This window comes from Xiphias gladius, chromosome 20, assembly GCF_016859285.1.
Source record: "Xiphias gladius isolate SHS-SW01 ecotype Sanya breed wild chromosome 20, ASM1685928v1, whole genome shotgun sequence".
In the NCBI taxonomy this organism is placed as follows: Eukaryota; Metazoa; Chordata; class Actinopteri; order Istiophoriformes; family Xiphiidae; genus Xiphias; species Xiphias gladius.
In genome coordinates, this window is record NC_053419.1 from 3,867,430 (window position 1) to 3,884,548 (window position 17,119).

Below are 17,119 nucleotides of genomic sequence, written 5' to 3' on the forward strand. Positions count from 1 at the left end.
GGAAGAGGGAGGGGTTATGTAGGGATTTCAACGAGGCAGTGTGTGTTTTTAGCCTCTGCTTACAACATGCAGTGAGCGGTATGAGGAAAAACTGGAAGAGACCAACATAAAGACACTTTCTGTTCACAATGCACAGTTGAAGGCTGACACTACTGGTTTTTTGTGTTGATGCAGCCCTTTCAAAATTCACAAAAGTTCAATCTATTTGGAGCAGCTGTGTTACATTATTTGGATCAAGTTCTCCATTATGATCCTGTCCCCCCAGTTACACATTGAGATATCAGCATGTGGTGCAAGAGACGCTGTTCGTGTTCTAAATAAACATTATTCAAACAAATCTTTATCTATTGTGAGCAGGATTCCTTACCATTAACCATACTGAAAGGTTTCATTTTACGGTGCTGGTATGATAACAGATATTATGTAGTCTTCTAGCAGAGAGGTGATGGCATTGTCAGGAGAGAGCGGTCAGTGGGTTAGTCTGTGGTGTTCCTCCCGTCGGTCCAAGTGCCTCATATCCCTTTAGAAAAAAAGGTTTATACAACACAGCAGAGGCCAGTACCGCTATATTCTACATGCCCAGAGCTGAGCCGAGGTCTAATCAGTTGGAGTATATTAGAGTCTGAACGGTATTGTATCCTGAATTTTAAAAAATCCTGTTTACATTATGAAGTATATATGGATATAAGGTGTAGTGTTTTATTTTACTATAGGTTGTATCCAGTGGGGAACACCTCAACTGTTGTATGTTTTAGTCTCAGGTCATCGTTTCATGCAGCAGCTTCACCTGCTGTTCTAACCGCTGGATGAGGTTAAATACATCAAACACTCCTCCATGTTCACTGGTATGTGTGCACTGATGTTAATGGCCCATGATCGAAGGAGTCACTTACAGAAAAGTCGACATTAACTATAAAGCAATCGTATGCACCCTCACACTCTTAAAAATAAAAAATAAACATGTGCCACAATCAAATTTCATGTGACGTCAGGTGACAGTTTGACAATTTTTTTTTACTGCTGAGGTCGGCAGGAATTTGGGAGCTAAAAACTGCATCACGAGCCAGGAAAAAAAAAAAAAAAAAAGCACCATTTAATGCAGTTCATGCAGTAGATGTAAGGAATAGTCGCTGGATCTTTGAGTAGATCCAGACAGATCAAACAGTTGAGTTTTTCTTCTCTGCCCCATTTCACCTTTCAGAGACAGCAAAAGTCAAATAGTTTCCCCTCTAAATAAAATCTGCCTTCTGATGCAAACCAAAACTCAATTCCTTTCCTTCATTTTCACTTGCTCATCTGCAGTGAATTGGACTCGTCTGTTATGGCACTTCACAGAATGTCGGCCACACACTGGGATCTGTAAACTGGCAGGTCTGTAAAGGGGGAAGAAAGCAGAAAACACATCAAATAAACGGTACTGGTTGTACTTGAGAATAGGAAGAAGGAGGAGTGGTTATTATGCTTGAATTCCCTCTGGAAGAAAAGTGGTTTCTGCTGAGTAGTTTGTGTTTCTAGATACTGATATTGATGAATGGGTGTGAGACATAAAACTGGCAGTTCAACCTTAAAACAGTGTTTTGCTCACAAAAAAGAATTGCTGTAAGGTGAAAGTTAGAGCTCATAAAACCCTGCAAAAAGAATTGCCCCCTCTCAGGTTGTCATGTTGATTCACTTCTCTCAGCATTTGCTACAACTCGTTTTTATGGAGCAGCTGTGTGACATCCCTTGGTTCATGTATGTTGATCTATACTACCCTCGTCACTGCAGTCAAACGCATCACGCCAGCCTGTGGTAAAGGAGATCCGATCATCTATATACTGATGATGTGCTGAACGTGTTCAACACACACACGTTTGATTCATTAAGAACTGTGTCAAATGTTGTGCTGCTAATGAACAGACTTATAGAAGGGCCCTATAGCAGAGGGGTTTTTTTTGGGTTTTGTTTTTTTTATTCTTACTTCATGTAACCAGCTGAAAATCTCATTGAAACTAAAATCTATTTTTCAAAAGAGACCTGGCTGAGAGGGCAACCTTAAAACATAGTTACAACAATAAACCCAAACAACATAAATAAGCCAGGACTGTCACCCAACTGTCACAAGCGAGAAGATCAGAGACGGTGACCAGTTCAAATGCATGTATGAGTTTCCAAAACTATCTAAAATAAAGTAAAATAATACATTTAAAAACAAATGCACTGACCGGCAGCTCTGTTTGCCTGATCCTGGACACCAACCTGTACATTGTTCCAGGAGGAAAAGGCAGCTTATTTTAAAGGAATTGCTACACCTTTCCTTTTTTTCTTTCTTTTTTCCCTGTACACATAATCCCATAGAGCTCTGCTGGTATATGATGTTGATACTGGCGAATTTAGCCGGACTCTGTCTGCTTGAATTTGACAGTTGGGCACAGCAGTTCACCTGGCCGGTCCCTCGACGACTGGCGGGCCACAGTCAGTCTCCCCCAGTGTCCCCCGATCCTCCACGCAACACACTACTTAGCCACAAGGCCACGGCTGCTGCAGCTGTCGCTCCCTCGCCCCCTCGGTTGCCTTTTGAAAAATGCTGGGGGGAAGTTTTCTACTAGAACGTGAGCATCTAGTTAACATTTAAAGCTTTTTTTTTTTTTGCCCAAACTCTGTCCTAACATGGGGAACCAATGTCTGTCGATCAATTGTGAGAACGCAGGGCATACTGTTTTTGATTTCGACAGGTAAGGAGGAACTTGTTTACGTGGAAAGGTTACACAAACCTCTTAAACAGGGAACATGCTTCTGCATTTGCACACATGCAAACATGTGCACGAACCCACCTGAAGATGCGCAAGGGGACGCGTGACAAGGTGGTCCCGTGACCGAAATCTCGCCACTGTGGTAGCGGAGCGGAGTATACCTGCGGTAAAACAAGTGATCGTGCTGTTTTAATCCCTCTCCTGTCCTCTGCGGGGTTTTTTTTTTTCTTTATCTCCTCACTCTCATCCAGACCACGATTGAGAAGCCCACAGATCTCTCTCACTGCGATGAAGACCCGTGTTGAGACGCACCGTCGACCGCCAAAGCAGTGAGCGAGTGTCTCCCCCCCGCCATGTGAAGTCCCCAGGGACTGGCGATGACCCTAAAACGGGAGAAGACCGCCGCATTCTCTCCGGCTGCCCGCAGTTTCTGTGCGCGGCAGGGGGGTGTCTCCCCGGCACGGATGCGGGCGTAGGGTGCCGGGAGGGGAATGATCACAGTATACCCGCTAGGCTGCGCCGCTGGTTCGAGTCGCTTCAGCATCCCTCGCTGTTCGGATACCGACAGAATCCAGCAGTGCATCGGTTCCGCGGGCCGCCGCCGGAACGACTCAGCGAAAGTTGCGTAGTCTGGCTTCAAGAACATAGCAGCGCTGTGTCCGACAGGGAGCTGGGGTCACCCGAGTTGGAATTGCATTTTTGCGAAGGTATACGTAAATGTCCGTGCGGATCTATGCGGGGGATTCTAACTAAATGGCGGGCTGTGCGGCCGCGAGGCGCCGGCGCGCACGTCCCGCACATCTCCTAAAAGCCTGGAACGCGTTTCTCCCCCTGGCACATAAGCACAAGTGGCATTGAGAGGCATTTGTATTGGTTTCATTTATATACGTCCCATTTCATGTTAATGTCTCTGGTTCAACCGCTCCTCCGTTCAGGAAGGGGTTTCGGATCAACCCGACGGCTCGCTTGACTCGTGAAGCTGCACCGTCTTCTGTCGTGTCCGCGCAGACACCCACGTGTATCTCCGCAGAAGTATCGTCTCGGCCGTAAAGCCTCAGTCAAGCAAGGCTCTGACTCGGAAGTGTGAATCACAGCCCGGACGGGTGGAATTCCAATGAGGGGTTACCAAACTTTGTCCAATCAACCCTATCGATGAACTTTGTTTTGTTTGCATATGCAGTCGGTAGATCTTGTAACGGGACTCTTGGTCAGTCAGACCACCTACATATTCACTTGGTCCCGCAGTCTGTATAAGCGATATTTCAGCACTAAGTGGATGTTAATCAGTGCTCCCCTTACCCATGCGCAGAGCAAGGATTACGACCTGACTCGACCCAAAAAATGAATCAACTATTCGAGCTCTGTTTTGGTCTCTACCGACTCCTGAGGGAAATAATCAGCTCTTTAGCTGCCAAATGTTCCACTGTGTTCACCAGCCGCTCACCTTGTCTACCGTTTGGTGCAAAGCGGGTAAAGAGGTTTTTCTGAGCTTTTTCTTTGAAATGAGCTACCTGCTGCAGCCAATAGAAAAAAACAGAAAGGGAACCAAAACAGTACAGTTGGTGACTAGACAGTTTAACAATGAGTTGAAACTCAACAAAAAGCCTGGTAAGGCAGTGGGGAGCTGTAGGTTCGTCACTATGTGCGACCTTCTGCCATTATCAGTTTAAAGGGCTGTTGTCAGTTTATAAAGAACTTAAGTGTAAAAGTACATTTTTGACATACTTAATGAATATAAACCCAGTAGGTCCTTCCGATCTGTAGCAGCAACCCACAGATGGAAGCAGCGTCCTGTTGATGTTAAATGTGGCCCAACTTACTATATATACTGTATGTATGTCAGGTGCCCATTTTAAAGCCAACCTTACTACTGTTTGTAATGCAGTACTAGCTCTGTTACCAGTGCTACTTTCAATACTCCTCCCCGTCTTCTACCAACATTAGTTCCACAAAAAGCAGTCTTGACGCACATGCCTTTGAAAAAGGATTGTGTTTTATTTACAGCGATTTTCATCAGAATTACAATACAAATGATTTGTAGACTCCACAGATGGAGAATTCAATCAGAGCTTGAGGAGGACAGCTTGAGGCTGTGTGTGTTTGTGTGTGTCTGTGAGTGTCTGTGAGAGAGTGTGTGGCAGCTTTGGCAGAGTGAAAGTCCTTGGATGTATCTCGAGCCTCCTCCTCTTCTCTTCCTCCTCTTCATTCTCCCGTTCAGTGACTCTCTCCTTTCTTCCCCACAACCTGCAAGGTAACAAAATAGAATGATCATCCGTGAGTTCAACACACTCACAATCGAACCTTATCATAAACAGACCCAGGCTGCTTCAACTGCTCCATACCCTTTTGAAGTCGTTCATGTTGGTGGCCTGTACTGGGGTGCCTATGAATGTCAGATAGTTGATTTTTGTCGTCTCCTCGTCCCCCTGGTTCGACTTGACAAACAACTGGTAAAGAAAAAAAACCCCAAATACTATTAATAAACGTACTAAACCAGTTAAACCTGTGGGTTTTTAACCACTGGATGGCCCTGCTGGTACCATGTTAGTATAGACAGACATGGTGTTATCGCTGATCAGGTTTCAGTTGGTTGATGATTCGCACTCATCAGCATCCTCATACAAAGCAGAATGCAAATATGAATTATTTTATGGTCATAAATAGTAAAAACAAACTCAGAAAAAAAAAGGCTTCAGGCCTCCAGTATGAAACTTTTCATACTTTTTAAGAGGCAATAAAGAATAGCTTTACTTGAACTCAGAGCAGGTGCATGTTTCTTTGCACATGTTGAAATGACGACTGCTGTCTGGTCCTTACCGTAACACTCTGTACGTTCTGAAACTTGACGTAGCGCAGAGGAATCAAACCGTCATCTTTGTAGTCTTCCTCTGACAGCTCCAGAGTCTGAGTGGCTTCACTCCGCTCTGCATCGTCAAAACCCATCGATCGAGGCAGATTGATGAACACCTTCACCACCTTAGGGGCTTGGGCTGACACAGAGAAGGATGAGCAACGGAAAACAGACACAAGGGAGAAAGAATTGGGAGAGAAAGGTGGAAGGAGGGAAGGAAGGGAGCATGAAGAAAAGGACACAATGTTGGTTACCACTGAAAATGATTTTCATGAATTTTCATTCTCCAGATGGGAGATTCAGATTCATATCAGAAGCAGAATAAAACTCACCAAAGTCTGAGGACAGTAGCTTCATAGAAAAAAGCTTCACAGGCTGGTTGAAGGCGATAGTAATCAGCAACTGGACAAGATAGGAAAAAAAAACACCAAAAACAAAACGGGAACACATTAGACAGATCACCTCCCCACTTACAAATTCAACTAATCAAAAACGGAGCACAAAAATGGGGCGAAAAATGTCCTGAGGCAATGGAGGAAAACATCATCCTCTCTGAAGTATTAATGCGCTCAATCATATTTCTTCGTTAGGCTGATACCTTTTCAGATTTATGTGGCATTTTACCTTTTCATATTCTTTTAATAAGCTGTAGGGCCTTGTTTCTAGGTTCTACCTTGTTTTCCCACTGCGTTTTATCAAAAGAAACCTTTTGGACACAGGCCATTAAAAATACGACACCAGGACAAACGTCCTTTTGATGCTATGTTTGGTAGGGGAGTGGAGTGCAGTTTAGTTATGGGGCAGACATTAATGGAATCATTGGAGATTTTATTTCACATTAACATGTGATGACTTATAAATGTATATCAATGGAAGGCCATTGAGATAATGGTCGACAGAATGGAGCAGAGAGAGAGAACACAAGACTGTCACCAGACCAGCCCCCACAGTTACCAGTTCTACTTTCTATCTGCTCTTTACCATTAAAAACAAACCATCCCCTTGCTCAGTTTTCTCCTGAATTAAAAGATGAGGAAGTGGAGCATTCGGTCATGCTCCTGTGCTATTAACAGGAAAAAGTATCTTGCTACTGAAAATATATCATGATTCTGAAAATACCAACACAACAGTGTTACTAGGCAATGTCCATGAACTTTCATATATATACTCCCCAAAACCGCCCACAGTCAGTAATCTATACTTTACACACTCTAAATAACAATCTATACTTTACACAGACAAATGCATAACATTGCAGCAAAACATACGTCAGCTATTCTTAATCAGAATATCGTCAGTAAGTTGAAACAAACTTGTCTTGGTTAATCAAATCCCAAACACAATAAACTGAGTGTTTTTCCATAAATCCACTTTAGCCGTGTCGTGCCAATCCGAGCTTTGATGACACACTTTTCCGCTACAGCCTCACAGCAGGGGATAGCTGCGCTACACTGTGGTGGTGGTGTCAGGTAGCAGATCCAACCACAGCGAACCCATACTGGTCTCCAGCGATTAGAGGTAAAAAATAAAAAAGTTAAGTCTCTGTGTTCAGCTGTCACTGATTTTAGAGCTTCTAGCGGAATCCCTGAGGTTTGGAGTTTATTCTCACTCCTGTGTCCCCCTTTTTCCTTTCTGATATCAGCGTTATCCCACTGTTTAGTGGTTGCTCTCTACTGTACTGGAGCTGTGTTAAGTTACTGCTGATGCAAACCGAATATTTCCTGCTCTTGCTGTTGACATTAAAAGCTTTCCACCAGTGAACCAGTGAGATGCTTTAATGTGATGAAGTTATAGGAAATGCAGTGTATTTATTGCCAAGTTAGTCGTGCTTCATTTGTAGTCCTGTTGTTCAACAAAAACAAGTCTAACATATGGAAGTATTTTGCTCTATTTGATCGGTTTTACATATTGTAGGGAGGAATAGTACAAACAGAAAGAGCCACAGTGAGCTGAAAAAGGCTGCAGGTGACAGACTCGTACTGTTGTTTGGGACTAGCACACCTTCAACACGTCATCAAGGTAAACAACTATCTTGCTGTGCAGTGCAGTGGAAAAAAAACTTGGACTGTACCAGCACAGGTCCAATGCTTGTGGCTGTTGATAGCAGGGCTTGGTGTAACTTTCCATCCCACAGTGGAAAAAACCTAATACAGTATCTGCGAGGAATTGATTTTGTCTGATCTGGGTTTTTGGCAGTAGTTGTGGGTTGGATCGTTAAAGGGGTGGCTGGAAAAAAAAAATTGCAAACAATCTTACCCTCTGCACATTTTTTGCACAAATATTGGGGCAGCATATAGAACATGAGCTCACTGCTCGTACCTGTTCATCACAGTCAGACTCCAGGTAGGAGGAGTCTTTGATTAAGCAGTTATCAAAGCCACAGTCGTCGCTCTCGTTGAGGCACTCGCAGCCGGCTTTGTTGACAAAAGGCATAAGGTCCATCTGAAAAAACAAACCAGACAAGAAAAAAAAGCTCAACTTCTGGATCTATTTTAGCCTTTTTTTAACATTTACATGTGTTTCTCTGAAGCAACTGCCTGATTCCTATTCTCTCCGGTTCACATCAATACTCCTGTTTCCAACCTCAGGAGTAATACATTAAAAATGTAAGAAAGTGGGGACTCTTTAAAAGTTCTATGAGTAACATTCAGACAACCCTTGTTATTAGTGACACTAGGGCCGTTAAATGAACTGCAGTCAGCATCCTGTTGGTCGCACGCTGTGGGTAGGCGTGAGCGAGAATCCTGGGCATCGGCCAAAACAGTGACTGAATGTGATTGACCGGCATCCTGCTGATAGATGAGCTTACTAAAGCTGTTCTGTTATTACAGTTTGACTAGAAACTATATTGGAGACTATAGCATATATTTGACTCTCCGGTGCCGGCACAGCGCTAAAACAATCTGGCTATGTGAGACTATAGTTTGACTAACTTTAGGTTTTTAAAAAAATAAGATATATTATGGGATGAGTAACCTCAGACTGGAGATAATGCACATGAAATCTACAAAGTAACAAGTTGTAAAGAACAGACAGTTTGTTTTGTGCTGAGAAACAGTCGTTTGTTGATCTTAAAAGCTAACATTACACACTGTTGGTGCTGTAGGGGAGCGGAAGAGAGGCACTGAGGCAAGGCGCCTGGGAGCGAGCATGTATGTCACATCCTTTGGATTTTCCCGGAAAATTGGACCCGAGACCTTTACATGAAAATCAATCCACAGGCTTTTATAGGCAACCAGGAAGTTGGGGGAGGTCTAATTTTTTAAGTTACGTTACAATTCGTTCACATATTAGCAATAAAAAGTGATAAATACTTGTGAATTGCTTCACATTCTTACATATAGTAACTTTAAAAAATATAGATGGCCAGCTTATAAAACTTGACAGTAAATCCTGCACACACACACAACCAAACAAACCCTCCAACAGAATGATGAAAGGTGTCAGGAAGATTGCCCACTCACGTATCCCTTTGGAATGTCGGAATCCTCGCTGTTTCCCGGGTCGTTCTCTGTGTGCTGTTTGATCTTCTCCTCCAGACCAGCAGCGTCCGCACCCTGATACTGATCAACCCGAACCCTGTTCCTGAAGAACAAGAACGTTGGTGTGGCTGAGATGTTGTTGGCTGCCGCTGTCGCCTGAGAAAAAGAGAAATGGTTTTGTAAAATTAGCCTGGTAACAATATTTTCTGGAACAAGGTGTCTTTAACAGTAGTAGCTTAGACCAACAGTTGGTTTAAAACGGCGGTGGTTTTCATGGCTTCTTGTTTCTCATTCTTTACCAGTAACTGTCTGATGACTTGTGTTCATTTTGAATCTCTGTCTCGGCATGAGGACTTTCTGCTCTCTGTTGGTTCACGACAGGAAGTAAGTGTTTTTGTTAAACAGTTTCTTCAAAGCCAACTTATCAGCCAAATTAACTGTTTTAGAAGTCAACCAGTTGTTTCAATTTCGCTTTCTAAATGATGGTTGGTACTTGTCACAAATCTTGGTAAAGCAGAAGACTGGTGATAACAAGAAAAAAATATAAATTATCAGCAAATTCCATGAAAAGACTAAAACCAACAATTAACTCATCCTACCAACAAATATTGTGTGTGTATCCAAAGCCTGATATATCTTATCCCCCTGTTCCATAGAGCTCCTTTGTTGTCCAAAAACTATTAAAACACTGTTGCACTGGGTGACATGTTCACACACAGTAGTTTATTTTGACTCAATCCCAAATACACGGTCCTGCTGCAGGAGACATTCACCTAGACCTCATTGATTTTTGGGGGGAGTGTGTCTCTGATGGATCAAAAAAAAAAAAAAAAAAAAAAGGTTTCAATAACAAATTACACTTTCTGGTATAACTTCTTTTGATTACACAGGAATTGAGTGAAGCTAATAAGGTAAGTTTTTTTTCTTGCTGTTGATTCATAATGGAGTTCAGAGATTAAAACAATAGTAATACTGCTTAATAACTGGATGAAAAAAATAGGGATGCCATTGGTCTGAATGGGTCAACACAAGATATCCAACTGACTTACTTGGTCTGACACTACTTGAATCGTCATAAAATGTCAATGCTACACCTGAGTCTTCAGAGGAACGTGATTCAACAATATACCATTATTCTTGAATCTTTTCTCTAGCTGTGTTAGGATGAAGGCAATGTGGTGGATGAGGCAGTTCTATGGGATAAAATTAGGGTCAAAAAGATTTTGAGCTTGTAAAGTGGTGTCATTATTTGGTGTCATTACTCTGTCTTTTTTTGTGTTTGTTTTTTACAAATACAAAATTCTCAAGCAGATTTATTTTACAGATTTACAAAAGGTTGATTTACAACTACAAACTTGGGGATTATTTGTGAACATCACATTACAAGCTCAAAATCCTATTGACCCTAATTTGAACCTGTACAGTCCAGACTTACCTGACACACATGAACATCTACTTCAAGGAAAACGACCTGTGGGTACTTGTTACTCAACATGTTGAAAGCTGGAGCTATTGTGACACAGGGCCGACACCTGAGGAGACAGAGGACAGTACCTCATTGAATTTCAATATTCAACAGATTGTTTCAGTTATTTATCAAGTTAATGCAAACTTTAGCCAGCTCAAGCTTCTCAAAGTGAGGATTTACTGCTTATCACTGTTGTATATTTGAGTAAACTGAATAGTTTGGGGCTTCTGCACTTTTAGCGTGACTTAGAGTACATCAGGTAGAAGATAAGTAACAAAACTAAGAACCTCTTTATGTATATACCGTCGCTTGAACTTTTAGTACCTGACAGGCTCCAAAACAATTATTTACATTTTAGTCATCACACAAAAAAGCAAAGCTCATAGTCTGACTGATACTGGATTTTTAAGGATAGTTTAAAATATCAAATAACATCTGATAGTCATTTTTACATCAACAGAACATAAACAAATATTTTTAATAAGAATCTCTTAAATTTGTTTTTTTTAATAACTGCGATCAAGATATCCACTGAGTGGGACAGTTGAAAAGTAAACTTGACAGTGCTCTCTGGTGGACAGACTATGTGATGTAGACATTATTTTTAAAGTACCTCAAAGACATCTTAGGCATTTCTCTACTGACATTACTTATCAGCTGACATGTTTGCAGATACAATAAATCTGCTAAGAGTTAATATTGACCACTTCACTTTAACGATAGTGACTGAGCTATATGGTAGTTCAGTCTTATGATATAACTTAGTATTGGTGTTTCACAGTTCAGAAAATTCCCACTGTCTTACAGTTGCACCTTCTCCAGTATTACTCTAAATCATCCTCACTGTTAAATTCATACAGCAGCCACAACTCCTACGGTTTTGCTGGTGTAATATGTTCAACCTATTAAGTGAGGAATTTGTGGATAAATGCACAACACAGCGTACCAGGGTTCAAAGTGATATCTTGAAAACTGCTTACCTCCTCTGACCAACTATCACAAAGCCCATAAGGTATATAATTTACCAACATTATGATATGCTAACAGACAAAACGAGCAAAATCCTGTAAACGGAGTGTGTCTGTCAATTCATCCAGTTCAACAGGCCCACAGACTCAAAGACCAAAGCCTCATAACAAGTACAGTCAAAGTATAAAGACACGACGTTATAAGGACTGGCTACCATGGGGGTAAGTTATAACACATTTTTTATTTTTATTCATTAACTTTATTTGGGTGGTAACGTTGCTGCTTTTCCTAGCGATGACCAGAGATTAGAGGGGATAGCCCACTCTCCATTAAATTAACAAACACATCATTAAATGTTAGGACTCCTTAAGAGCAAAGTTACTGTAATACTGCTATGTCATTGTAAGCAACACAGCTAGTCAGCTAACGACAGCATGCTAACCTAGCTTTCTTGGTAATGAAAGCCACTCCTGTCAGATAATGTCGCTCTCCGGCTCATGTCAGCTCTCCGAAACAGTAAAAGGGCGAGCTCTGAATGTTTCCCAGTCCTGTGTTAAGAGGAGAGACTGACGAGCTAAAACCCGGCTATAAGCGCGGCCTCGTAGACGGTTTGGTAAGCTTACCCAGCCATTGTGAACTTCACCACGGCGAGCCTTGAGCCGGCGGCCGCTAGCTCCGGTTGGAAGTCCGGGTTGCTCCCGATAACTTTAACACCGACCATGGTACACTTTGCTGCTGTGGTGTGAGCTGGTTACCTGGGCGACGTTCAAGACGGGAAACTGGGTAACCTTATAAGTAAAACGTGTTGTGTTTTTAGCTTTCTGTCAGTATATTCGCTAACTGGCTGCCCGGTATCTGAGCCACACTACAGGTACAGTGAGCTGCTTCAGGATGTGGACTCCTGATTGGCCAACAGACAACAAGAAAGGCGGGGCTTTATTCTTCTTCGGCGATTTTTGACAGTATAGACGCGTTTATGCACTTCACTGCCCTCCAGAAGATTGGGGGGGGGGACTTAAATTACCATTTATACATAAACTGAACCCCCCTAGGAGTGTCAATATCGTTAATAATGCTCTCTTCTCAGTGCTATATTTCCTGTAGTTTTGAAAAAACACGGACTGTCTCAGGACTGCTATATTAACATCATTAGCATAGCATTAGCAAGCCCAGGCAAAATTCACTTTACAGTCCGTCTCTTCAACTCATAAAAAAAGAAAAGAGATAAAAGAAAGGAAATCCCATTAATAAGGTCCAGTTGAGCTTTGAGTTTCCCATCCCAGAGTTTCATCTTTTTCCTCTTCATTCTGGACAGTTTGTACTGCTGCCATCTGCAGTACAAAACAGAATTCCCATAAACTACTTCTGTTGCAGAGGTTGTTGGTGTGCGTTTTTTGTTTTTGTTTTAAATAATATATTTTGAAGTAACTGTATAAATTAGTAATGCTATTTTCAGATGCTGGGTGTGATGGTAGCATTCATCCAGGAGTACCTGAAGCACAATGGGAGATAGTACTTGTGGCAGTGATAGTCCTCCTACCAGGTCAGGCAGTAATATGGGTGTTAGTATAACAAAGACTTGACAAAGTTCCTCCAGAGCCACAAAAGGGATTTGGTAGAGCGCTTACCTCCACCAAGGCCAATGTCAAAGAACAAGGACCAGACTTCAGAGAAAAAAAAATCAAATTCCTAGTAAATTATCTGGATCTGCCCCAAAATGTAATGGGTTTTTCTCTGGCCTATGCCCCATCTCTCCACCAATGTCAGTGCAAACCAGCAAACAGACACAGGTGAAAACATAACCTACTTGGCGGAGGTTAAAAACAATATAAAACACTAAATTTCTGGTTTGTTTTGTTAAATGTTTTGCAACTGTGAGTGCTTCTTTACAAAACTGAAGACAATGAAAGCCACAAAGTGAAATGTGCTAAATATGTGAGTTTTCATATTTTCATCTCAAAATATTGAGATTATTTTTTATGTATCATACCTGTATGCTTACCTAAAAATAAACAAACAAATAACACCTGCTCCAGTTCTCATAAATGATGACACAGTCGAGAGAGTCACAAGTTTCAAGTTCCTGGGCGTTCACCTCCAGAGGACCTGACACGGACAGGAAACACCACAGCACTGGTTAAGAACGCCCAGCGGAGACGTTACTTTCTGAGGTCACTCAAGAAAGTAAACACCAACAGACGGCGGGCGACCTTTTACAGATGCAGTGCCGAGAGCATCCTGACATACTTCATCCCAGTGTGGTCCTTCCCTCGGTGTGTTCTCAGGACTGCCCAGAAAACCATGGGGGCCCAGCTGCCAGCCCCGCAGGAGACCCTTACAGCTCCAGGTGCCTCCGGAAACCAAAAGCAATGGTCACAGACCCAACGCACCCCCACCACCACCTGTTCACCCTCCTGCTCCCTTACCACCACACTCAGGAACAGTTTCTCCCCCAGAGCAATCTGTCATATAAACCAAACCAATTGCAAAAGTGCTGTAGACTCACAACAATACATTACAGAGTGTAACTACCATCGGCTACTCTTTGTTCTCCTCTGCTGAATATAAATTTGCATTGTTCTGCATCAGTATTACTGCACTCCCATTATTGCAGGGACCATACACTGCTTGGTGTTTTTATCTGTTTACCTCAGCCTACCAAGGCTGCTATCTATGCTACTTATATCTGTATTTGTAGCTGTAGCTGAAACAGACGATAAAAGCAGCAAGCTGAACTGAAATGAGTGTTTCAGTAGATGATATGAATCCAAGTCACCCCAGAAGATTGTTTGGTGCAAACAGTGACAGTGGTGTGACTTCATACCACCAGAGAGAAAAAGAGGTCTTTTTAAAACTGCAATGTATCTGTTATGGGAAAATAGACATAAACTGTATAAAACATGACTTAATAAATACAGAACCACCTTGCCCCAAAAACAGAACCTGCGATGATTGATACTTTTAGAAGCCTCCCCATTCCAAGTAGATATAAAATGTAGGAGTGTGTGCATGTTGGACAGTTATATGCTGATAAACATTCTTCCTTTTTTGTATTTTTATGTCAACCTTTTAGAATCCCTTAACTGTAAGTGCTTTCATTTTTATGTTTGGATTTGTATTTATGTTTCTCTGTGTTTGTTTCTGTAATGTAGCTTTGGCAGACAGTGCTCGCGTAATTTCGTAACTTGTAAAATCACAATAAAGGTAATGAACAGAATTTTATTGAATTGAAAAAACTGGAAACATTTTTTTTTTTTAACTAAATGTTCAGAATGTAAAACCAATTGTTTATTGACCTGGGATTACAATATAAGCAAACTGAAATGGAATGTGTCCGGCCCGAAGAGGAAACCACGTCTCTCCCCAGTGCGTCTGGGGCCTAGCCTGAGGTACGGGGACCATCGGTGGCCCGCGGAGGGGCTCTCGGAGGATCCACGGCAGCGGTACAGACTGACAGACAGTCGCAGGTCGAGGATTTTAGTTTGATCGGAGGCTCCACTCGGCGCACGACGCCTTCGCGGTCCGCGATGTTTCACCGTGGCACTTGTTGAGCAGGATTCTCTTTAGGTGGCACTGCTGGCCAACAAACGGAGCAGGAGGCGGGCAGGATGTAAACACCCATACGGCTGTCCTTAGTGTTCAAACCCCTCACTGCTCTGCAGCTGCCTGCTTTTTATTCTTTTGCTTATTCGGTCTCATTCCATTTTAGCTTATTTTTATCCTCCTTTTCAAGTAGCTTTTAAAATTGTAAACCTGTTTTTTTTTTTTTGTTTTTTTTTAATATATGTGGCTGATATTATATGTGTATTTTACATCTTGTTTTTGTTGCCACGCCGTGCACCAATGTCGTTTGCAGAACGTATTTATAATTCCACATGTGACACACATGCAGGCAGAAAAAACATGGCCGAACTGCCCCTGGGCGCGTCCACCTGCTTTAATTAGGAATTCAATTACATACCTTTACCTGCGCGTCACGTGACCAGAACACCTCCGCGTCCACTTCCGCAGCTGCAGCCGCGTCCTGCCGTGGCTGACGCCCGTCGTCCTGTTTACGGTTGTTCGAAGCACTGGAGGTGTCGGACCGGTCCGGCAGGTTTAGAGCGGGACAGAGCAGGTGAGGCAGCGGTGGAGGAAGGGCGGGGAGCCGCCGGAGCTCTCTACAAGCAGGAAGAAGAAGACAACATGGTGCGGTGACAGAACAGCCGGACACCGACTGAGAATAAGGAGTCATCTTTTTAAATCCATCTGCGAAGCACCCCGGGTAAGTCCAGTTCAATACATACTTGTGTAAACTGAGTTTGTGTGTGTGTGTGTGTGTGTGTGTGTGTGTGTGTGTGTGTGTGTGTGTGTGTGTGTGTGTGTGTGTGTTTCACTTGGAGTTTTTGGTGTTTAAAAAAAAAAAAAACCAAGAGCAGGATCAGTGTTTCACTTGAGTGGCTGCTCTTCCCAAAGAGGAGAGGTGAGGTGTTGTTTGTAGTTTTTGCTTCTTAATTCCACAGGAATCATGTTTTAACTGCTCTAGTGGATGGAGCTGGTTCAGAACAGTCACTCCACACATTTGTGTGTCCTGCGGTTGCAAGTAGTTTTACCCTCCTCGGTGTCAGGCTCTGGCTCTGCTCTGGACTTTTTGACTATTCTCTAGTCAAAAAACCCCCTAAGATTTTCAGGGTTGACAATTAAATCCTATAAGATCCCTTAAAACCTCCCATGACTTTCTGTCTCGTCTATGAAAAAGTCGCTGTACAGTCACTGTTGAGGTTCACAGACCTTCTAGAAGGAGTTATAGAAGATGAATATAGCAGAAATTAAAGACATTACAGACAATGAAACTGACAGATTTTGTTCTAAAGTACTAGTTTGGAAAAGTTTCCTTGGGTTTTGGCTACCCCATTTAAATCAGCGAGGGTAGATTTGTGGCTGAATCTTTCCATTGCATAACCAAGTGTCCCACCGTGATGACTAAGGGAAATGATGTTAAGGAATAACACGGAAACATCAGCATCTGTTTTGGTTTGAGCATTGCCTTACTGATTTTTAGGAGCACCCTCCCTCAGTTTGTTTTTTAACACTGGGGGGTTTGGGTGGATGGATGTATGGAGCCTCGGAAGGGACATGAAGGAAAACATTTTAGATGGGAAGAAGAAAAGAGACCTTCTAATGTGTTCTCTCACAAAATCTTTAGCTTTTCCTGCATATCTTTTGTGTTAGCCGAGACATTTTTGCTTGTGTTCTGTCAGCAGCTACAACAATGTGACTTTCTAGCCGAAATCCTTCAGAATAAAAGCATCATCCCCATGAAATGTGATTGATCAGAAGTATACATTTGGCAAAAAAAAAAAAAAAGCACAACATATATGGAAAAAAATACTAGCTGATCTATATTTTATCCTCACACTATAATTTTATCTGTAGCTATAGTTAAAAAAAACAAACAAACAAAAGGTCATCAAAATCAGCTATTTTAAGCCAGTGGTTACCTGCGCAAAGGGCTGCAAGATGATTAACAGGATAGAAAGCAGAAAAAATAGGTTTCTACTTCACAAAATCACCGTTTGCACCTGGTTTGCCAGTAGACATTGCTTTGTTTCAAAGCATCACAAACCATGTAGGTTGG

General features: G+C 42.3%; 2 protein-coding genes across 3 annotated transcripts in view; one reads left to right on the forward strand and one right to left on the reverse strand.

Annotated features, from left to right (window-relative positions):
* Window positions 1-4,710: 4,710 nt before the first annotated feature.
* On the reverse strand, window positions 4,711-12,421 carry txnl1 (thioredoxin-like 1). The gene is made up of 8 exons (XM_040156605.1): window positions 12,126-12,421; window positions 10,501-10,597; window positions 9,048-9,221; window positions 7,903-8,025; window positions 5,916-5,985; window positions 5,550-5,722; window positions 5,075-5,179; window positions 4,711-4,976 (listed from the first exon to the last, which is right to left on the reverse strand). Exons 1-8 carry the CDS (start codon window positions 12,221-12,223, stop codon window positions 4,947-4,949), a joined length of 870 nt encoding a protein of 289 aa, XP_040012539.1. The 5' UTR covers window positions 12,224-12,421; the 3' UTR covers window positions 4,711-4,946.
* A 2,899-nt stretch (window positions 12,422-15,320) lies between these two features.
* The window catches only part of atp8b1 (ATPase phospholipid transporting 8B1), a 38,711-nt gene continuing 36,912 nt past the window's right edge, over window positions 15,321-17,119 (forward strand). For both annotated transcript variants that reach the window (XM_040158029.1, XM_040158028.1), the window contains exon 1: window positions 15,321-15,766. The gene's annotated coding sequence lies outside the window, so the exon portion shown is untranslated. The remainder of the gene's footprint in view (window positions 15,767-17,119) is intronic.